This window comes from Rhinolophus hipposideros (genome assembly GCF_964194185.1).
Source record: "Rhinolophus hipposideros genome assembly, chromosome: 1".
Classification (NCBI taxonomy): Eukaryota; Metazoa; Chordata; class Mammalia; order Chiroptera; family Rhinolophidae; genus Rhinolophus; species Rhinolophus hipposideros.
Genome location: NC_138047.1, coordinates 84,692,382 through 84,715,620, shown reverse-complemented (window position 1 = coordinate 84,715,620; position 23,239 = coordinate 84,692,382). Strand labels below are relative to the sequence as shown.

Genomic DNA, 23,239 nt, shown 5'->3' with positions numbered 1-23,239 from the left:
CAAAATTTGACAAGAACCAGCCAGGGAGTATACTACGTACGAGAGAGACAGTCGTTCTATTGCTTTTTTTTTTTTTTTTTTTTCTAATTGCTTTTAAAAAGAAAGTTAAATGCAACTGGGATTGGCTCTTGAAATTGATCAAGTGTTCAGGCTAATAGCCATGCTCTTTGGGAAAGAAATTAAAGAAGCATGTATGATGAGATTCTTCCTATGGTTAAGCCTAGTTTCTGGCTTTTGAACATATGGATCAAACAAATATTTATTACTATTCTAGAAGCACTGCATCTGACAAAGGACCAAACCTCATAGTCTAAATCTGCCTCACTCCATCGTAGACAGTTGGAAGCGGAATTGTAATTTCCCCAAAGTTTATTTTTTCAGTGGTATTGGGACTAAAATGCATCACCTCTCTCCCAAGCTAGCAGTCTTCCACCTTACCCCTCTGCAAAGCCATTCTCCCTCTATTATAAATGAAGATGCCAGCCGCCCTAATGAACACAGCAGGGTGTGATTCAATACAAGCATGGTTTTCGGTCAGCACATTATTGCTTGTTGGACTGATTAAGCATTTCGTGTTTAAGATGAAAATGTTACAGAGATTATATCTGCATAACAGTGTGCCTCCACATTGAATTTGGAACTTTAATTGAATTGTAGTTGCAGATATTAAAAAGAAAAGGTTTTTCCATGATTAAACATACTACATGTTGATTGTAAAAGCATTAAATAATGGGTGCAGTTTTTCTAAAATCTCTACAAGCTTGGAGGTCACTTCATTTCTGAGACTTCCAGCCCCTTAGCCTTTCCTTTGCATGCTTTCAAGAGATGGTGGCAGCTGGAAGAGCATTTTATCTGTGAAGGCAGTTGCTAATGGAGCAGAATTGGGGATGGGCAGCCACAGCCCACCTTCTGCAATGGACCTAAATCAGACATGAATGTTAGGCCAAAGTCCAGGTTGGCACAAACGTCCATGTTAAAAGATAAATGTTTCAGATGCCTCTTTTGCAAAGTTAACATGTGATCTCATGTAGTCCTGGCTTCCTCCAGGCCAACAAACTCACAACCATGAGATTGTAGACCCTTGTTTACAGTTCTGAACAGTTTGGTCTTGTAGCTCAAGTTCTGGCCTTGGAGCCTTGTCCTTGACGTTTGTCGCTGGCCTGCACCACCTTCCCTGGTTGACAAGGCGTTTGGAAGCCACCGATTTTAGGCAGCCGTGTTGTCAGGATGCAGGAACAGCAGGATGTTGCTTGGGCCAATAGTGAAATACATGGATTCAGCCTTTTCAGCTGAATCTTCTGGCCAGATATTTCTGTTCTGTTGACTGGAAAGCAGGTTTCTCATGTTGCTTGCTGGGCCCTTTAGTGCAGCCAGACTTGCTCACATCAGAGAAATGTTCACTGCCAGAGAAATGTACGTTGGCTCCAAGAGCCCGATTCTGCTGGCAGCCACTGTTCGGCAAGGCTAGTTCTGAACCTGATTTCCCACAAGGGTTAGTTCAACTCTAATGACATCTACTGTGTATCTTCATAGCCCCCCAAAAATCTAGGGTTGACTTTTTTTTTAATTTAAACTCCATAGATGTAGGGAACTGTTTGTTAGACATTGAAAATGTATTTTTTTAAAGGAAAAGAAAAACAGTACATGAAAAATCACAAAAGATGAGAGAGGCAGCACCAGGCCTGAGTCACTTGGCTACCCACCATCTCGCCAGTAACTTTGGGCAAGTCCTTTACTTGCTCTGCACTTCAGTTAACTGTGTCCATGAAATGCGAGGCTGGGCAAGGGGTCTCTGCAGGCCATTTTAACGGTACCATCTTTTGATGTATTTGTACTTGAAGGCGGTCATTGGGTCAGTTAAGTGCAGAATCCATACATCAGCCAAATAAGGTCTGACCATCAAGGTAGTGTTAGCCCGATGAACTGAGTAAGTTAGCATTTGCTCAGTTTCTGACATGGAAAAAGAAAATATTTCATGTTATCAGCACTTAGTTTATAAAGTAGTACTTTGTGCCTTCCCGTATTTGTCTTTATAGTTTTGATAATTTGTGGAGCACTTGCTAATTGGACATTTTGTAGATGCTTAGTATATGTCATCTCATTTAATCATCTCATTTAACCAGACAAACTCAAAGTAGTTGTAGTTCTCATTTTAAATATAATAGTAGGAATTGGGCTTCAAGAATGTAATAATGGTTTAAAGCCCCAGCCAGGGCTTCAGATCCTGCTGCCAGCACATCCTCCTTCTGTGGCCTTGGGCAAAGTAAGGAACCTGTTCAGACTCTGTCTCCCCCTGAATAAAGTGAGTGTGGGGAGAGTGTATTCACAGGGGGCTGGGGGGGTGGCAGACTTGCGAGGTGTGTGCGCTGACTTATCGATGTCTGTAGTCTGTAGGACTAAGAACAGTTTCATGCCCATAAACTTAACACATTAGATGAAGGAGACAAACTTTCTGAAAGATGCAATTTACCAAAAACTGAAACGAGAACAAAAAGAGGATCTAAATGGCCCTTTCTCTGTTAAAGAGATCAAATTTGTATTGAAAATCTTTCACACAAAGAAAACTCTAGGCTCAGATGGCTCCACTGGATTTTATCAAACATTTAAGACCCCTAATTGATATGTGCCTAATCCCAGAAAAATGTATAATTAATAACAAGTTGTGCAGTGCAGTGGAGGGCAAGGGGCCCAGGCCCTCTCTCCCTCCTGCTCTGGGACCTTGGTGGCTGGGACTCAGCCTCTGGTGCCTCAGGGTGACATTAAGATTAAATAGTACTATTTATAAAGTACTTAAGACACATAGCATTTATTATTATAAAGCAGTCAAGTTTGTCAGCTCTGCAGAAGTCTGCATTGGCTTACATACGCATACATATTGGTAGCTATGTATTCTGCTTGCCCTCCTAATACACTCACGGTCTACATCTCAGATGTGATGTGGATTGGATTTGGGGGCTGGCAACGTTACTGTGTCTAAATAGGATTTAGTGGTTTTAGGTGGGAGTGATGGGATCCCCTTTAATCCTTCTGATAGTTTTCCTTTATTGACCCCCCACCCCGTTTGATAATTTAGTTCTAATTCTTCCTAATGCAGCTTTAAGCCGAATACGGTTGGTGAAAAAGAATAGCTACCTCCATATATGTGTGACGATGTCACATGAAAAGGGTAGATTTATTCTGTTCAGCTCCAGCAACAGAAGCATGACTAATGGTCAAAACTATCTAAAGGACGTTTGGCTCTAAATAAGAAAGAACAATTCTTGGAGAGCCTCTCCTAGTTTAGATGGAAAACTTTTGTTATGCTCAAACTATGCCATGCACAAGAGTTTAAACACATAGCTCCTGCCCTTGTGATATTTATGGTTTAATAGGATAGCCATGGCACTGGGTAGGATTGGACAGGTATGGGATATATCTTGGCAGTAGAGCCAATAGAAGCCATCGTGGGTGAAGGGGTACGAGACACTGAGGACGCCTCTTGGTGTTTAGCTTTTTCGAAAGTAAGGGAAATGGGGGTGGGGCAGGGACAGTGACCTGTTCAGCTGGCTGCAATCGCGCGACATGTCAGCAGTGAGGATGAGCAGGCCGCCATGTTGTGACATAGAAGACACAAGACACGTAGCCGTTCACTAACATGCTCTTGAATGGTCTGTTCTAGCCTCTGAAAATGATTTGCTGAACAAGCGCCTGAAGCTTGATTATGAAGAAATCACTCCCTGTCTTAAAGAAGTAACTGCAGTGTGGGAAAAGATGCTTAGCACTCCAGGAAGATCCAAAATTAAGTTTGACATGGAAAAAGTGCACTCGGCTGTGGGGCAAGGTAAGCCCCAGTGGGGGTCAAGCCAACCAGCCTCACCCCTCATGGAAGACTGTGGAGAAGGATGAAATCAAAAGTGTTTAAATCTAATTTTAGTGGCCATTTCTCTCCTATGTATCAAGTCTTTCCTTAATCTGTTTCCATACATCTTAGTTAATTAATGTTTCATCACTCTTCATGATTCCTCTAAATTAAATCAATCGAAATGTCCGGAAAACAGGAAGAAGATAGAAAAACCCAGCGGCTTAGTTACCTACCAACTGGTAATGACAGGATTATACACTGAGTTAAATGATGAACTGGAAAGTATTTGTGTGGCTTCTCTCTGAGTGCTCTCAGGAGACAACATAGAGTGTTAGACACAGACTTTAGACAGGTAGCCCCAGATTTAAATTCCAACCCCCACCAATTTGCAGGGTGATCTTAGGCAAATGACTTCAGCTCTCTGCGCCCCACTTTCTACACATGTAAGATGTGGGTGCTGACAGGTTTGTTTCAAGGAGTAGATGAGCTGATACCCAGGAGCACACTGCACATGTCTGCTCTCCGGAAAGGCCCTACAGAGTGGGACAGATATGCTCTTTTATTTATTTATTTTTTTTTTTTTGAAAAGCAGAGGTAATAGGAGACAGCCCTGTCGTGTTCCTGAATGTAGAGCAAAGGGCTAGATATGCTATTTTTTATAGTATTGTCTGTTGACCGTGTGCCAGTCCGAGCTGTCACTGGCCCAAGATAGTTACAGAACTTGAGACTAAACATTTAGAAACTTTTCCAGCAATTTGATAGTATGATTCTATTTCTTTTTTTTTTTAAGGCAGACTTGTATTTTGTTAACATTTTTTTTCTCATTTCATTTTTCTAGTAGTTCATTTTTACTGCATCTTGTAACAGAATTAGTCTACAGTAGATTAGAAATTTTTAAAAGAAAAAGAAAAAAACTGGTCCTTCCTCAGTTTAAGAAGCACCATTTTTTTAGAGCTTAACTTTGATGATTATTAGTGTTCAAGTAAAACAGCCGTTTCTTTTAAAATGTATATTAATGTCTGCTGGCAAGATTGGAAGCTTTTTGAGTCTAATCTAATTCCAGTGCTACTGAGTTCTGTCCAATCTAGTCATGAATAAACGAGTGTTTAGAAAAAGCATTGGAAATCTGTATAAATCTTACGGTTTTCTTCTGACTTTATTAGCTGCTCCAGGAGAGTAAATGGTGCAAAGTGGTTTTTTCCTACTATAGTCAATTGGGCGTTATTTAACCTTTATCTGAGTTTCGATAGCATCAGTTTTAGTAACGTATAGCCATTGCTAGTTATGACTTTCCCCTTTCTATGGACAAGGAAACTTGGACTTAGAGCAGTGGAGTGATGGGCGCAGGGCCGCAGAGCGGGTCTCATGCCCTAGTTCCTGGCATCATACGGCCCTGCCTACAGCTGAACTGTGCCTTGGCCGTACTGGTCTCAGAGACCAGAAATATGGCGAGTGATGAGGACTCAGGTTCTAAATTGGCCAGAGCTCCCTGTGTGGTCTTTGGCAGGTGGTATTGCCTTTCTGGGTTTTAGCCTCCTGACTGCTAGAACGAGAGGCATGAATCTAGCAGAGGATCTCAGAGCTCTCTCCCAGTTCTCACATTCTTTGTACCCAGAGAGGTTGCTGGAAGCTTCCCATCACACCACATGGCCCCAGATTGCTGTTTTTAAACAGGAGAAAGCACAGAAAAGGATGGGTCCGTTTTTTTTTTTTCCCTTTTCACTGGTGAGTACAAGATGGTCTTCAGGTGGCTTTGCTTCTGCAAAAGGGAAATCACCTGGGTGTGTGACAGCTGTTCCAGATATTTGAGCTTAGAACCCCGGCACCTGGATGTAGTGGTTTTCGTCATGTGTTTTACGATGGGGACTAATAGCAGTGCTCCAGGCATCTGGAACATGTGAGGGATAGAGTCAGGGATAGAGCATTGAACAATTTATTAAATGAGCTGAGGCTAACCTGGAATTTCCTCATGTGTCCCCTGATGTTGCCACATCACTTTTCATGGCAGGATCTCCATGTCTCTAACTATAAAAGGGGCTTTGTCAGTTATTCAGCTGGTTTCAACACATAAGATTTAACAACTCCAAGGAAATGGCCACAGTGCATCTTGTAGCTCAGAATAAAAGCAAGATTCAATCAGAACCACACCTTTGGCCTTTCAGGTAGAAGCCAAGTCACTTCTGAGCCCTTGGAAGAGAAAACAGGCGCTGTGTGGGTAAGAGGCCCCTTCTTAATGATCGCAAGGCCCCTAAGTGACGTGAAAACAGATTTATGAAGTAACTTTCCAAGTTCAAACTGAATCAGAGTATCAGGATTATTAGGGTGTCAACTGGGGAGAAGGGAGAATAGTTCTGTGGAATTTTAAATAATCCAAAGTTTAGTTTGGGTTTAAATGATTTATTTAAATGATCTCAGTTATTTACTAATTAGAAGACGTCAAAGTAGAAACTTACGAACCGGAGGGTACTTTTCTAGGAATGGGATTGCAAAGAGGCTACCTGAGCAGCTGGCAAAGTGAGCCAGAGGCAAACTCTGCTTACCTTTGACCCAGCAATGCCATGTATGGCAACCTATTCTAGAAATTAATCAATCAAAAATGTACTGCAGTAGGAAGAATGCTTACTGTGGCATTGTTGAATAGCCAAGAAACAGAACAGAACCAAAATCCCCAACCATGTGACCACACCCATGTCATATTCCTTGTAAAGGACACAGTAGATTTGTGTTTACTGATGTAAAAGATGAGTTGTTAACTGAAAGGAAGAAGTACAGCGTGGTCTCACGTACAGTTGTATGTTTCTGTGTGCGTATCTGTAGACCAACCTACGTGACGTGTTTGCAGATATCTGAGTAATAGGCAAGATGACCATACATCTGGTTTGCCTGGCATAGCCCTAGTTTACAACTTGTTCCAGTAAAATAATAAATAGCTTTCCTCCCCTTCACTTTCCAGAGCTTCCTGCTTTGGGTAGTGAATTATATGTTATTATATAACTCTAGTTATGGGTGGTTTTACATTTTTGTTATACCTTTTTGCATTTTCAGAATTTTTTTTCCTTTTTATTTAAGTAGTAAATGTATATACTGTGTTTCCCCCCAAAAAAGACCGGGTCTTATATTAATTTTTGCTCCAAAAGACGCATTAGGGCTTATGTTCAGGGAATGTCATCCTGAAAAATCATGCTAGGGCTTATTTTCCGGTTAGGTCTTATTTTGGGGGAAACACGGTATTAAAGTCATAAAAAGGTATTTACATTTGGGGGGAGGGTAGCTCCTTGTCCCCCCAGAACCCTTCCTGAGGGCCCTGGATGGACTCCACTGCCAGGTTTCTCTCTTGGGTTAGGAATGGAGGCAAACCAAGCATGGGGAAGGGTGTTTCAGATCATTCTTAGCAAAAACAGTGGCTCCAATTTTTTTGTTTTTAAATCACACATCTAAGCTTTCTGTTAAATACCAGAATATGTGGTACTGTCCAATGACACAGTATTCTTTTCCTCCAAAAAATAAAGGTCTGATGAGATAATGGGAATGATTTAATGATAAGAGGAAATCAGTCATTTTATAACTTGGGAAAACTTCCCAGTTTGAAAAAAAACGTTTTGTGAAAAGCCCCACTATAAATTACTTAACTTGCTGACTGTTTTTCAAGCCACATTTATTTCTCATATGGTTTGAAATATTAGAGGCTAGTGTGTGTGCGTATACACACACATAGCTAACATATATCTCTGAGCAGGAATGGTAGAGAGGGAGAGAAGCAATAGAATGATATAAAAAGGCAGATATCAGGATGTACTAGTTTCCTGTTGCTGCCATAACAAGTTACCACAAAATTAGAGGTTAAAACAACAGAAAATTTTCTCTCACAGCTCTGGAGGCCAGTAGTCTGAAGTCAGGGTGTCGGCCGGGCTCCACTGGCATCTTCCAGCTTCTGGTGGCTGCCGACGTTCCTTGGCTTGGAGTTGCACCACTCCAATCCCTGCCTCCATGGTCACATGAGACCTCCTCCTCTTGTCTTCTCCTCTGTGTGTCACTTATAAAGACATTTGTCTTTGGATAGAGGGCCCACCAGAATAATCCAGGGTGATGATACCATTTTAAGATCTTAATTATATCTACAAAGACCCTTTTTCCAAAATTAACATTCATAGGTACTGGGGATTAAGATGTACATATATCTTTCTGGAAGTCACCCTTCCACCCACTATATTGGGTCATGAGATTAACACTGAGATAAACCTTCAGAGAAAGTTTAGGATGTGGTCATAGTTAAGTGTCACCTTGTGTTTCTCCCAAAGGCTATTTGTTTGTTTGTTTGTTTTTACAACTGGTATGTGTAAGAAAACAAACCAAATTATTTACTACACCTTAAATATTTCCAAAAGATGGCTGAATGACTGTTTCAAAATAGTTCCTTTGGGATTGAGTAATAGATTGACTATTATCTGGTTCAAATCCACAAATTGTCCTTTTATTATTACTTGCCATGTAGGAACCCAAACTATTTTTTTTTCCGGTACCCATCTGAGCAGCAGCTTATCTGACAGTTCTGACATGAAGGACATCAATAGAAAATGGCAGTCACTTTCCCTGAGCTGCCACTAACCAGCTGGAATCTTAGGCAAGGGACCTCCTCTCGTTGGCCTCCATTTCCTCATGTTTGCCATGGAGTTAATCATATATTTCCCTGAGCAGATTGTGAGGATGATGTAAATGCTCAACGTGGTGACAGCACCTAGTGACCTCACCGTAAATGGTGGCTGCTGCTGCTGCAGCCTGCCAGAGTAGAAACTTCTGTCAAAGATGGCCAGTGGGAAGCGAGGAAAACAGTCTTCCTGGAGAGGCTCTCTGAGTGACAGGGGAATGAACAAAGCAGTCACATTTTTTTCTGGATGGGGGAAGAGTAATCCTTAGTTCAGAGGTTCCTTTTCTCTCAAGAGAACTCCCATCAGAGATGAGAAAGATTTGGCGTTTTTCTGCAGTCTTCTTTGTATCTCCATTTCTACATAAGGGCATTGTGAAAGCTGAATGATGAACCAAAGAATTTTGAATAAAAACTCACTTTTTCCTAATGAGATTTGCCCTAAATAACATCATTGACTTTAAGAGAACTTTTCTTAGATATAGACATTTTTTTTTAATCACTTTGAGTGTTCGAATTTATCATATTTAAAACATTAGGAAAGTCTCTTGGATAATTTCTCTCGTTTTTAGGTCTCCACTGAATGCTCACCATGGTAAGTTTATGCAGTTGGTACCTGTCCAGGCTCTGGTCCCTTCCTCCAGCCCACCCTTGTGGAAAGATATCTAATCAATATTCTGAATCTCAGCTTTGATTAGGCTAGTCCCTCCCCATCTCCGTGGTCCCCTAGAGCTACCAGATGAAGTGCAGGTTTCTTGCCCTCAATTTTACCTCTAATAAAACCGTTCCCATCTGATTGCCACCTGCTCCATCCCTACTGTACCCTGTGCCCGAGGCCACAGAAACACGCACAGTGCCCTTTCTTTGACTTGTCTTTTCTCTTCCTCCCCATCCCTACCCCGCACTCTTGAGTTCTGGCACGAGAGAAGGATTCTGTGAAATCTTGATCTCCTTCATCTGAACTCGCCTCACGTTGATTCTATCCCTTTTAGGAGATGACATTCTGCATTGTAGTATTACATGCTTGGTCTTCTTTCCCAGACATTCTTAATTGTCACCAGCTAGGGGCTCATGTCCTTCAGTTTATCCCTGGCAGATTCTAGCATAATCTGAACATAGTATATATTTTTTATCAGTAAGTGGTATTCTGTGCATAAAGTCTCTCTGTATATTTTCCACCACTCCCCTTTTGAAGGTGTGCCACGTCATCACCGGGGTGAAATCTGGAAATTCCTAGCAGAGCAATTCCACCTTAAACACCAGCTTCCCAGTAAACAGCCAAAGGACACGCCGTACAAAGAACTCCTAAAACAGCTCACCTCCCAGCAGCATGCGATTCTTATCGACCTTGGTAAGTCTGCAAATCAATTTGACATGAAAATGGAAATTTCACTCAGTTGAAAAATCTGGAGAGACTGTCCGAGTTATTTAGTGATTTGCCTTTAGGTGTAGCAATCACAATTTGCTACTGAGACTTTCAATTACAAAAGCCCCAGAGTAATCACACATGTCTTCTCCAAGCATATAACAAGATCTCGCTCTCCTCACTGGGCAGCTTGTTAACTCTGCTCGGCATGGGAGGTGCAGTCATGAAGGCTCCAGTCATGACTGGGGTTCAGGTCAGTGAAGCAGAGATTGATGGGAGGTTTTATAGTCCACCGAAGGCGCATGCTGGAACACCTAAGTGTCAGGACCAAGGCTTGGCTTAATTATATGAGCCACTCCCTAGCCTTTACTGCTTTGAAACAGGATTTATGAGAAGAAAATTGTAGAAAGCAGTTTGTGTGTGCCCAGGGCAGTTTTACTGTGGGAGAGGGTAGGCACCTTGTCCCTTGAACAGTTTTCAAAACATGAGGATGGAAACAGTGTCCTGGAGACACTTGCCGTCACCACAGTGGAGGATATGTGGAATTCGTGTGCAATGACGATGTGTGGAAGAGCCTGTTGCCTCTCTCAGGGCCTCCACCTCCGCTGATGGCAGACCCCAGAAGAGGGCCCCATGTGCAGGCCACAGGCACTTGGCACTGCTGTTCTTAGAGCGGGTGGCCCTGCTTCCAGAATGTTCGTGCTGGCTGTTACTGCCACCATGGGCTCTCCAGAGTCCCTGTCTGTGCCTTAGGCCCTGCAGTGTGGCCCGGACCGTAGGTCTCTGCAGCGCAGCAGCCGGGGGGAAAGAGGACGTGTCCGAATCATTCGAGGTGGGAGTTGGATCAGGCAGTGCGGAGTCTTTTCTGTCTAGCCACATGGCAAACTGTAAGGGTTCATTTTAAAAATGCTGCTCTTTTGGTCTAAGCTCAGGTGTCATCTCTGAGAAACTGTCCCCAATCGTAGTATTTTCTCCCACCTTCGGGCTGGATCAGGTGCCTCTGCTAAGCTGTGTGTCCCACCCCATTCTCTCCCCCATGATACTTGTCACATTCATTATTATTACAGTTCTCGTGATTGTTCAAAGCTAATCCTTAACTTGACCTTACGCCAAATGTTGTGTGAGGTAACAAACTTGCTGTAAGCCTCACAACGCCATCAGGTGGATATTGTTCCTTCCCTGCTTGGAGTTGAGAAGTGAAACACAGAGAGGTGAAGTAGCTTGCTCAGAGTGACACAGCCGATGTGTGACTCCAGGGCTGGTGCTCGGTCCACCGTCCTCCTTCACCACTGGCCTCACTTAGGTGACAGTTGGCAGCAGCTTTTTTTTTTATTGCCTTAGGATGCAGCGCTCTCTGGTCTGGGCTGGGGCTGTTTTATCCTCACAGCGCCAGCTCCTAGGATGGAGCCAGTCGCATCGCACATGCTCAGTAACTCTTTCAAGGTGTTGAAGATGAGGCTCTGCACTGACCCCTCAGTCTCACGCGACCCTCACGTTAGCCCTTGTGTCCTCTTTAAGAAATGAGGAGAGTGAGGCCCGGAGAGGTCAGTTGGTGGCCACAGTCGCACAAGTGACTAGCTGGACCTAACCCCACTGTGGCTGTGTGCTGCAGTTAGGGCCTTCCGTCCCTAAGGCCCTCTGAGCACAGGAGCCCACGTGTTCCCATGGAAACGGCTGGCTGGGTGAAGGGTGATGCTGACAGGCCCTGATTATACCTTGGGGACAAAGTGTAAGCAGTGGGGCTGGAGCCCGTTTGGCCCACTAACCCTGAGCAAAGCAGTTTTGTGAATTGGCAATAGCTGTGTTTTCTTATGTGATGAGTAACAGAAAAATGACATCATGTTCCTATCATGTGAAATGAAGTGGAAAATAAATTTAGGGTAGGAGGTTGAAAGGGAGGGAATACAGACGATTTCTCTGCTGCCCCCCAACTCCTTCCCAGGATGAGAGTAGAAGGACACATGTTTTCCCCTCCTGGATTCAAATGTTGTCTTCTCTTAGTTTTTCTTTCATTCTTCCACAGGCAGGATTGGTCCTCTGCCTCCTGTTGTTTGAATGTAATCGCTTTTCTGCAGAGAAGAAAAAGGTTGGGTCAGCACAAGGGACTGGGGGCTTCTCCCCAGGGAGCTGTTTGCCATGGCCTTCCCTGCCCAGAGGTCCACTCAGCCTTTCTTCCAGCTGGCATGTGGTGTGTGCGAGCCACGATTTGGCCTTTTCTCAGTGATGAGCAGGGCCAGGCAGCACGCACCTTCTTTTTCTCCCTACCCATCTCCCACCCTTACGCTTCTGCACCCCCAAAGGCCAGCTGCCGCCACTCCTCCCTGACAGCACTGGCCTCCCTTCTCCACTTCTTTTTCTGTCCTAGCCTCCATTTTGGGTGCTCTCCAAATACCTTCCCAAGGCCTAAAAAAAGCTCTGTTTCCAACGGTACATTTCTCAGGTAACCTCCACGCATCTCTGTAGGCTTTATCCAGGGACCTACGAGGGCCAGCCTTCTCTCCCCACTTGCACTGAGAGAACCTGTGTGTTAGCTCAGCACCGTCGACGGTTCCAGGGTGCCCTGCCTGCCAGGCTCCCCTCGGTCAGGTTCAGGCCTCACTTAGAAGTTCCTCCAAACTGCCTATTGCTTCCCCCTCACCTCTCATCAAGACGTGGCGTTAGGCAAGTCAGTTGTTTAGTCTACACTTTCTATTTAGTCTGCACTGTGGCTAACTCAAGGCCCAGTATAAGGTGTGTAGTGCAGAGCAAATCAAATCATACTTCAGTTTTTCTTAAAAAGTGATCATATCCCGGTCAGAAGAAAAGAATGCTTGTTGGGTGGACATACTTCGCGTTTTCATAGATTTTGTTTTCTTGCCTCTTGCTTTACTTTCTGAAATCAGCTGTTAGTCTAATCAGCTTTTTGCAAGATTATTTTTCTTCCCAAGAATAAGAATAATAGATTTTATAATGGGGCTGTGTTTTATACTTTGGGAAACATTTTCTAACTTTGCCAGAGCTCAGCTTTCTACAACCCTGTATGAAATTGGGCACGTGTTATTCGACTTTAGAGGCAACGAATGAGGCCCAGAGCGGTTGCATGCTTGGCCCAAGTTACAAGCTACTCTGTGGCAGAACATCCTAGAACCTAGGTCTTCTTAGTCTCCTTATCACATCCCTTCTAGGACACCTGTCTTTCTTGGCTCTGCCCACTCCACACCAGCACAGCTTTCGCTCCCATAGTTAGGTGGCGTAACAGTCCTTCAGAGTTGACCACACCCAGCCAGTGGAAAACAGCTCCTCCCAGGGCTTAACAGATGATACTTAGCAAATCATTCTTGAGGGCTCAGTTCAGGAACCTGCCGCACCCATTAAGCCTGGTGTTAGCGACATCCATCTGTGCAGCCCTCTCTTCTCTGTCTCTCCATCCTCGGTGGACAGCATGGACTCACAGGTGTCCTAGCTGGACCGCCTGCTCTAGTTGTGCCCACACTAAGGACATTGAGCAGCTAGCTGGACACCCCCTTCCGGCTCCACTTCATCTCCCATCTCCTTCCACTTGAGCTGCCCCTGTCCCTGGCACCGCCGCCTGGAAACCTCCTGGCTCTCAGTGCTTCCTCCCGGCGAGGCTGTGCAGCCTCTCCCGTGATAGGGAGGACTTAGATGGAGCAGCCCGCGAACAGATTCCAGAAACATCGGAGGACCATTAAATCAGAGCGCAGAGACAGGAACGGTTCCTAATCTCCCCCACATCGATTGCTTATCATCTTATTAATCTGTGCTTTATAGGTCAATAAAGTGGTAGCATAGTTTACGTACCCTGCAGAGGTTTGGTGAATCTTTTGGTGGCCAGAGCGGCATTTTTTGATGGACGTCTAGGGACGCTCTATCAGTGACACCTAAGCGCGTGTAGATGTGCCCGTGCTGCCCGGAGAGGCAAAACGTATATCCAAAGACCCATTTGGGTCAAGAACCCAGCCTGGGAGCTGTCTTACTGATTTTTGCTTCCACGCAACATGGTTTAACCAAAGGTCTAAAAGCTGCCTGGTATCTGGAAGAAAAGGAGCTCGAGTCCAAGTATTAGAGAAGAGAATTTATTTTCTCCTTGCTTTTTTAGAATCCGTAAAAGATGAGGAGGAGAAGAGCTGCCAAATGGAAGGCTCCGCTGCGAGAATTTATGACTAAATATAGACGGGCAGAGGAGAGAGTTTTCCCTTCTCCCTCCGGGCGTGGTAGTTTGCCTCACTTGGCCATGCCACAAAGAGCTGAGGGCTGTGAGCTTTGAGTGGTGGATGGGCTGTTCATTAACAACAGATGGGTGTCCGTGGGGAGCACCACGTTTCTGTGTCATCTTTGGGTTGAAGTCCTGCGTGAGAAACTAAAAAGCGTTGATGGCAAATGACAGAAAAGTCCCTAGAATTTGTCATGCAGCAGTCTTGTTATGGAGCAACCCTGTCTGTCTGGTTGGGGCCTTTGCTTTATGGAGGTCACTTGAAGAAGCACAGCTCAGGCATCTAATAAATTCTTGCACCAACAGCTGCACTCATTTCTCCAAAAGGTCTGCCATTGTCTCATATGTTCAACACCACATCATAAAACCACATTGACTTGGTCGTTCTAAGTATGCTCTTTAACCTCAAAGTGATAGAACTCAATGTGGGTGACAAAAGAGGAAGGCAGGGAATGACTTCATTGCCTTTCATTGAGGTCTGAAATCTTCTTACATCCTTCGAGCCAATCAGTGGTGAGCAGCTCGCAAATGTTTAACAACTGGATCCCCCAAGCCCCTCACATGAAGTCCTGTGTCAGCGTTGGCAGATTCCCGTGGTGTAAATACTCCTGCCTTGGCTAATTTTAAGCTACCAACTTGATTGACGTCACTGATGGCGGAATTGGACAGAGATTCACAGAGCCAGAAAGAGCCAGTTCCAGTGGCCACTAGACTCAGCAGATGTTTCCTAAAAATAATCTGTGTGTAGAACCTCCCCCCCTCTTAATCGCACCCCTGTGCCGATCAGTGGTGATTCTTCTTGAGCACCGAGTGCATTTGGAGCGTCTGTGTGGCCAGACCATTGGTAGGCTGGCTCTGCCATCAGACTGCCACAGTGCCCTCCTCCCACTGAACCTTTCTAAAGGGATGCTTGTCGGAGGCGTGAGAACAGAACATGACAAGTGCTTGTGTGGTTCCTTTTTCATGTCGGCTTACGAATTAAGGTCGAATGAATTTGACCAAGGCTTGCTTTCACCTAACATACGTCTTGGTAGCAAGGCTGTAGGGGAGGTGGTTGTAGCCATCCCTGGAGGCTGCCTCCCCCAAACACAGAATTTGCAGGCATATTGCAAAATGAAAACACGGAACCCCTTGTTCAAAAAATTATTTCACGACGGTGATAGAGCATTAAACCCAGCACAAGGCCCTTCTAAGCACAGCACCAGTGTGACTGCAGGGGACCCATTCCCGTGAAGGCCCCGCCCCAAATCTGACAACTGTTGGGTGGCCAGATTGGCATAGTCATGCCCCTGGCTGCCAGACTCATCCTCTTAGGAGCCTTGTTAAATGAGAAATGTTCACAGCAGGACGAGTTAGTGTGCGCTCTTGTTTCTGTGCAGTGTGGTATCCAATATGAGGGGCTGTCTGATTAGCAAAAACGATAATGTTAAAGGATTAAATTTAAAACGAGTTAAACCTTTCCTGGTGGTCCTCTTTGCCACAAGACTCCTATGTGTTCTGCCACCTGCACTACTTGAGACGCAGGGAGAGTAGGGGCAGACGCGTCTGGCTGGGCCAGGGGCATGAGTGAGCACACAGAGGTGGGAGCACTCCGTCCGATTGGAAGCTGGTGGGGGTGATGGAGGGAAGGGCTTCCTATTACCCTTTGACCCTGCCCCTTGGAGAATTGTGGAAATCATATGCTTGTCCTGTCAGTGTGGTAGCCACATGGGGCCCCTGAACACCTGAAGTAGGGGTGGCCCAAATTGAGGTGTGCTGTCAGTATAAAGAATGCACTGGATTTCAGAAGGCTTAGTATGAAAAAAGGAATACAAAATGTCTCAATAATTTGTATATTGATTCTATGTTGAAATGACAATATTTTGTGTATGTTGGTTTAAACAGAATATCTCATTAAAATTAATTTCACCTGTTACTTTTTAATGTGGCCACTAGAAAATTTTAAATTATGTATGTGGCTCGCATTACAGTTCAATTGCACCCGCTGCTCTAGACTAGGAAAATGCGCAGGCATAACCACACCTCTCGTACACTGCACGTGCACCCAGTCTCCCCGCAGCCTAGAGGGGTTCAGAGACCTGGAGAACCCCCTCACAGTTCCTAGGTTAACCCTGGAGGAGAGGACGAAACTGGGAGGGTAGGCAAGGAGGTGAGGGCTCGGAGCTCCCCTGGGGAGCTATTGATTGCTTTCCAGCAGTGGGGTGATAGGTGTGCAGTGTGTTTGGGGAAGATTTGTTGGGGGAAGAGGTAGAGCAGGCAAGAAATGAATACAGGGCAGGAAATCAGGAGCATAGTTAGGAGACTGTTGCCATCCTCTTAAATCAAGTTCGGATAAACCGCTCCAGATTGGTAAATACTTTCTCAGGAGGCTGAGGAAGAACCCTGAGTGTGACCTCTTTTGCCTAGCCGAATGATTAAGGTGAACAATTCATTAATTTGTGGCCTCTGCCGACCCAGACGAGGCCATAATTCTCACCTGGGCCCAAGCTTTGCCCTGGCCAAACATTTTTTCTCTTGATCAGGTACTTTTCTGCTCCCTGGAAACACACTTCCCATGGTCACATTCCAGAAGGAGGGGGTGAGATGGGATTTGACAGGTATCAGCCACAAAAGCCTTCTGGACGAAACAAGTCTTTAAACAACAACTGTTTTGTGTAAAAGAAAACGCATCCTGCTCCTCACTGGACTTCAAAGTACTGCCTGTGGTTTAAAAGGACAGAAATAATGCACGTGGCATGAAGCGTTTGCAGGCACCACTCGGCAGGCAGTCTGGGAAAAGCCGATCTGGGCGAGTCTGTGGCCAGGCCAGCCCTTTGGCTGCATTTAGATGATTCTGGGGTAGGTGCCGCTCTAGAACCACAGCTGTCTACCCCTCCCGAAAGCAGAGACCGTTTAGAGGACTGGCAGTTGTCTTTTTGTTTTAGATTGAAACCCAGATATCCGTAGGACCAGAGGTAGTTCTGATTTCTTTCACCACACAAAAGCATGAATACTTGCTGATGTTTTACTTTGCAAATGTTATTCCAACAAAAACCAGCTGACCTTGTTTTCAGAGCGGATTTAGGATATCCAACTTCTACAGCTCTGTTGCTTTAACCTGAAGCCCATCGGATTTCTGTGTCAACAGTGTTTCTTTTTTAAAATAACAACTAACCTGTGTATTGTTTTCACAGGGCGAACCTTTCCAACACATCCGTACTTCTCGGCCCAGCTAGGAGCAGGACAGCTGTCACTTTACAACATTTTGAAGGCCTACTCACTTCTAGACCAAGAAGTAGGATATTGCCAAGGCCTCAGCTTTGTGGCAGGCATTTTGCTGCTTCATATGGGTGAGGAGGAGGCGTTTCACATGCTCAAGTTTCTGATGTTTGACAGGGGACTGCGGAAACAGTACCGGCCGGACATGATTATTTTACAGGTAGAGTGCACCTTGTGTCTTTGATGAAGACAAATGTCAGATGTGTTTATGAGCCTTTTCCAGGTCTAGCTAAGGAACTTTTTCACCATCAGTTAACATTGTCCTAGAAGTCGTCGCAGAGAACTTACTCTGTGATAGGTATTATACCAAGCATTTCATAGGCACTTGTCTCCTCAGTAACCCTCAGGAAGACCACCATGTCTCCCCAAAAATTAGACCGGGTCTTATATTAATTTTTGCTCCAAAAGACGCATTAGGGCATATTTTCAAGGGATGTCTTATTTTTTCATGTACAACAATCTACATTTATTCAAATACAGTCATGTCATCTTCTTCTGGAACATCGTCGTAACGTACTAAATGTGTCCAGCTGGCTGATGATCTTAACTGGGGCTTAGTTTCGGAGTAGGTCTTATTTTCGGGGAAACATGGTATTAAAATCAGCTCAATTTATCGGTGGGAAAACTACGGCTCAGAGAGGTTACGTCAGCTGGCAAGTGGCAGAGTTGGGATTTAAATAAACCCAGACCTGTCTGACTCCAGGGCTCCCTTTGACCCTTTATCAGACCATCTTCAGATGATCTAATTCCTACTTCCCATATTTGCTATTTCCTGTACCAGGGATCCCACTCACCTCCACCCCTCAGGCCTGTCCTCCAGGGTTCAGCTCAGATATTACTTCCAGGAGAAGCTCTTCCTGACCACCCTGACATTATGTCCCCTGCTTCCACCCCAGACATGCTGTCTCACGTTACCCTGTCTCATTTCTTTTATACCACATACTCAACTGCCTGAAGTTATCTTATTTCTTATTCACTTACCTGTTTATTTTCTGAGTTTCCTTAGCATATATCATGAGGGGGGAGGGATCTAACCCATCTTGGAGCTGCGTCCCTAGGTCCCAGAGCATCACTACCTGGGGCGAAGTACTCTCCCAGTCGGTATTTGCTGAATGAACGAGTGACAGCAGGCAAGTCGTATCAAAAGAAAACGAAACACAGCAGTGTCCCAAGTGCTTATTCTGCCACCTTTCAGAAGTGCAGTGAACTCTAGGTCTTGCTTTGGATATTCCTAAATGATGGAGCACGTCTTTGTGTGTTCATTTACCAGTGACCATACTGTGATTTCAGAGCCTTAGAAAGTATTCTTGGAAAGAACACATTAGAGCCAAGGACTCTCTCAGAGCACCAAACTGTGTGGCTGAAAATCCTTTCACCTCTACCTGTGAATATGAACCACATGGACTTAAATCGCAGTAAAGGAAGCCTTTCCATTTACTAAAAGGTTCTGACCCACATGACACTTTCCACACATACTTTCAGGTTCTTCCTGCGTTCTTCCCATTAGCTTTAATGTAGATGCACCTGCCATCTGAGAGAGCAGATTTTTGAGTTTTGTGTAATTTAGTATCATAGCACATGACTCTTTGGGCTGGTGGCCTTGGTGCTTAGATTCTTTTCGACGCAGAATAGCCGTAGCTGGTACTTAAGAGGACTGTGTCATCTGGCTCCTGCAAGCAGTTTTTCCCAGTTTGAGCAGTCGATAACCAACCTTTAGCATCTCAGTAGGGATCTGAACCTCTTTGTTTCTTTGGGCTTGTGCCATGGGACTGCTGGAATCTGGGCTGAGCCCTGGGACTCACCAAGGGGCTCCCTGACAGGGCCATATCACACTCTGAAAAGGGGACCCTTGACGTTGAAGTTCAACTTTAGTTGGAAAAGTTATTTTTTCCATCTTGAGATAAACACTTCTTATTTTAACTTGCTCAGGATCTGTATACTTTCGTAAGTTATAAACCTAGATAAAGCCCACCTGTCCAGCCTCTTGAGTAATTTAGGGGGCTCCAGGGGAAATTTACTAACTGAACAGGTACAGTAAAATCCTTCCACAGAGTCACTATGTGCCCTGACTTCACCCTTAGCGGAGAGGCTGGCTTTTTATTTCTAATTCCCCTGGGTTTGAGTTTTGCTAGGAATGTGTATTTGTAAGAGAATTTACGAAGTATTTCCACAAGACAGATGTTGAGATTCTCTTAGCCAAGGACACAGGGGAACAATAAAAAGAAAGGAAGTGGCAGAAGACCCAACATTAGTGTTTGGGTCTGCACCTAGCCAGGGCCTTACATGCGGTAGGCACCCAGGAAGCTCTAATTGGACAAACAAGTAGCTGAGATCAATGGCTATCATCAGCAGGTAGAAAGTTTACAGTTCTAGTAATTCTTCTGTCACATCCTGTGAGTGGGGTAGTCACTGCGTGCCTGCAACAGATAGCTGACACCTGTGTGTGTGTATGTGTGTGTGTGTGTGTGTGTGCCCCTGCAGATCCAGATGTACCAGCTCTCCAGGCTCCTTCACGATTACCACAGAGACCTCTACAATCACCTCGAGGAGCACGAGATCGGCCCCAGCCTCTATGCCGCCCCCTGGTTCCTCACCGTGTTTGCCTCCCAATTCCCACTGGGATTTGTGGCCAGAGTCTTTGGTGAGTGTGGAAATCTGTTTGCCAGAACCAGCATTCTCGTGTTAGACGGGAAGCATTGATTGTCATTCCATGGTGCCTCCTTATTTTTTTACCCGTGTCTTCTGCACGAACAGGTTATTGTGTGACACCTAGGTTTAGTTTAGGGTAAGGTTTTGTGAATTTCAAGACTTGCCTAACTTCTGATAATCATTGGATTTCTCTTGAAGTCTTCATCTGGTGGGATTTAGACCTGATTTCCTCCCCACGGGCCTCTTCTTAGAACAGACATTTTGGCCAAGATGCCCCAGCATGTATTCCAGGAGAGATACTTCCCATGAATCATCTTCTTCAAAATCCATGGCTGGTGACGAGATTCACTGAGAGCTCCTTAAAACTTTTTGACTAGGGACTTCAGAGCTACTGTTCTTTCTCGATTCTCTTCGCACCTCCTCCTCCCCTTTCTCCTCTTTTCCTACACGTGGCTGTTCATTTTCTCCGCCAGCTCGTGCTGGAAGACACCTCTGTGTCCCTGACTCACTGTCCCATCCTCACATGCCCCCTGCCTCATCTTCCCAAATGTTACCAGCCACTTCCACTTCTGTGCCCCACCGTAACCATAGGTTGTTCACATTTTAAACCACCCCTCATTTTCTTGATTTACTTTCCAAGAAGATTGTCTCTGTGAAAATAAAATTGATGTTCACGGGCAAAGTCTCAAACCGCCTTGTCTAGTTTACCTCAATAAAAAATAAAAAATAAAAAAATTCCAAAACTGCCTTGACATGGCAGGGGTAGGTGCGTCCTCTTGGAGCTGAGTGAAACGCTGGGAGCCCAGTCAGCTCTTGTACACTGTGTTTTCCCTACTTCAGAATGAAATCATAATTTTGAGAATTCAGATTGTTTTTATTTTTTATTGTTTTTTTTTTACCATGGAGGAGGAGGTTACTTAAAAATTGACAGTTATCACATGTGAAATGGTTTTAAAGTGTCATTTACATTCAGTCATTTAATAGCTTAGAAACCCATTTGATAGCTTAGAAACATTCAGTCATTTAATAGCTTAGAAACCCATTTGATAGCTTAGAAACCCATAGTTTTATTATACTTGTTTGTTTTTAGAATTAGCATCCTAAAGAGAATGTTTACAAATACTGAAAGAACACTGCTTTAGGCAGCTTTAGGTAAACAGCTTGCATATCCAAATTCTAGAAAGCGTAGAATTTTATTTTTAATGTATGTGGGCATTGAGTTGTCTTCTCTCTTCTTCTTCCCCCCTAAAGTACTAGATTTTTGTTATTCACTTGTATTCAGAAGCACTTTTAAAGAATTTTCCATTTGGCTTTACTAGAAGAATCTATATTCTTAAAATCTTCACTACCGCCCCTTTTGTGTAACTGTCTCCCCAAATGGATTTTTATTTTCTGTCCCTAAAAAAGGTAAATAAACATTGAAGAAAATAGGTACTAAAACTCTTCTTTCTGGTTAAACGAATTGTCAGTGAGATTTCATGAAGGTTTTATACCACAGTTAAAAAAAATAACTGAAAACTCAAAATTGTCTTGTCTTTTTAGTTTACTAACAAGAATCACAGAAACTATTAAGATCCCTAGCTGCAGGCTTCAGTTTTTCTTGCCAAAAATTTCTGTGTATTTTACTTCTCTTTTTCTCGAAATTCAAAGAAAATCATTGGTCTACCTTTACTTACCTCTTTTTTCTCCTGATTCTTTGCTGTATTTTTTCAAACAGGGCAATGGAGAGCAGTGGAGATTGAAAGGGGAAGGAGGGAGTGTTTGTTAATGGTTTGAGAACAGCTCAAGCATCTAATTACACAGTGAAGGAAATTCTACAAAGGGCTCTGGACAAGAAGGGCTAAGAAGGTCAATGCTGAGTGACCAGTGCCTGGCCACAGGCACCAATGCTGCTGCCTGCAGATAGTTCTGAGGCTTTAGGGCCGCAAAGCTCTAGGAAAAAAAACAAATCTTAGGCTGCTACATAAGTGGATAAAAGACATTAACAACAGACAAACTCTGCTTTGGAAATGAATATTCGGAGCTCTGTGAAGCTCATCCTAATGACTTCATAAATAAAAGTTGAGATTAGTAAAAGCTAGTATTTTTCTCTCTATTATGTAGTCAGTGGTGGGTCTTGGAGTTTCTTATACATTATGCATAAAGATACCAGTGTCTTTGTAATTCCTGGATCCCACAGCCCCCCTGCTGTACTAAGTGGGTTTGTGTCCAGCTGGCTAAGGGCTCAGCTCCTCGAATTATAGGCAGGAAGTGGGAACTTAAGGCAGCACTGTGTTGTGATGTCATTTTGCTAAAACTGCTGGGTTTTTTGCACAATCCATCCCATCTATCGGGACTTAAACTGTTTTATTAGTAGGTTCCATAGAAAAGATGGGATCCCTAAAAACCATTTCTGTACTTAGCGTTGGTGACTTCCACCGTGTTTGGTTAGCTTTATGATGGCCGGCGGCGGACAGCTTAGTTTTAAATCCCAAAGCCTGACATTCATACGCTATAGTCTTTCTTGGCCTGAAGCCCATTTCATTATAAGCGTTTAGGCCTGGATAAACCCTAAAAACAAATGAATCTTTGTTAACTACTCACTATCTTATATATAAGTAAAGGATTCTCAGCTTGCAGTCAGCGCAGCGAGGAATTTAACTAATAGGTTACCTCAAATGAAGTATATGCTACTTGGAGGGACAGTAGCGTCACCTTCATCTGGTAATCACACTTTTCGGAATGTCAGACCTGTCTGGGTGTCACATCATGTAAAATAACCTCCTCGTGTTATTCAGTTTGGGTGTAGGGGGGTCCCTGGACAGATGCTGCCTCTGTTCACTTTCTAATCATGTCTGCCTTTGGGAAAAATCTGAGAACTAGGACGTGGCTTGCTTCTAGGGAGAAGAGGCTGCCTCATTGGGCTCCTGAAGTTTCCTATAGGGCGTGCTGCCAAGTAGGTGAGAGAAGAGGTGGAACATAAACACTGAGGGATGGGCAAAAAATGCAGAAGCCACCTGTAATGTAGGGTAGGATTCAGAGAGGCTTGAGGACTAAAATAGACTGGGCAAACAAGATTGTTTGTACGGCCAGGAAAATTGGCCTTTCGGGTAAGGTGATCCAGTGGTGGTGAAGGGGGTTTTTGCGAAGTCTGTCTGTGCTGTTCTGTTGCAAGGCTGTCGTTATCCTTCATTTCCCTCCTACCTGTTCCTGGTAGGAATGTGGGGGTGTCACACCTGAAGGACTGCCGCCTCCCAGAGAAAGTTCAGGAGAGGGATTGCCCTTGACAAAGGT

At 44.3% G+C, this 23,239-nt stretch overlaps 1 protein-coding gene across 5 annotated transcripts in view; it reads left to right on the top strand.

Moving 5' to 3' along the window:
- TBC1D1 (TBC1 domain family member 1) overlaps window positions 1–23,239 on the top strand; it is a 201,610-nt gene that overhangs the window by 161,722 nt on the left and 16,649 nt on the right. For all 5 annotated transcript variants that reach the window (XR_013993874.1, XM_081057659.1, XM_081057658.1 and 2 more), the window contains 4 exons: window positions 3,659–3,820; window positions 9,679–9,834; window positions 17,233–17,477; window positions 19,799–19,958. Coding sequence is in view for 4 of the 5 variants with exons in the window: in XM_081057659.1 (XP_080913785.1) it covers window positions 3,659–3,820; window positions 9,679–9,834; window positions 17,233–17,477; window positions 19,799–19,958 (723 nt within the window). In the remaining variant the exon portion in view is untranslated. The remainder of the gene's footprint in view (window positions 1–3,658; window positions 3,821–9,678; window positions 9,835–17,232; window positions 17,478–19,798; window positions 19,959–23,239) is intronic.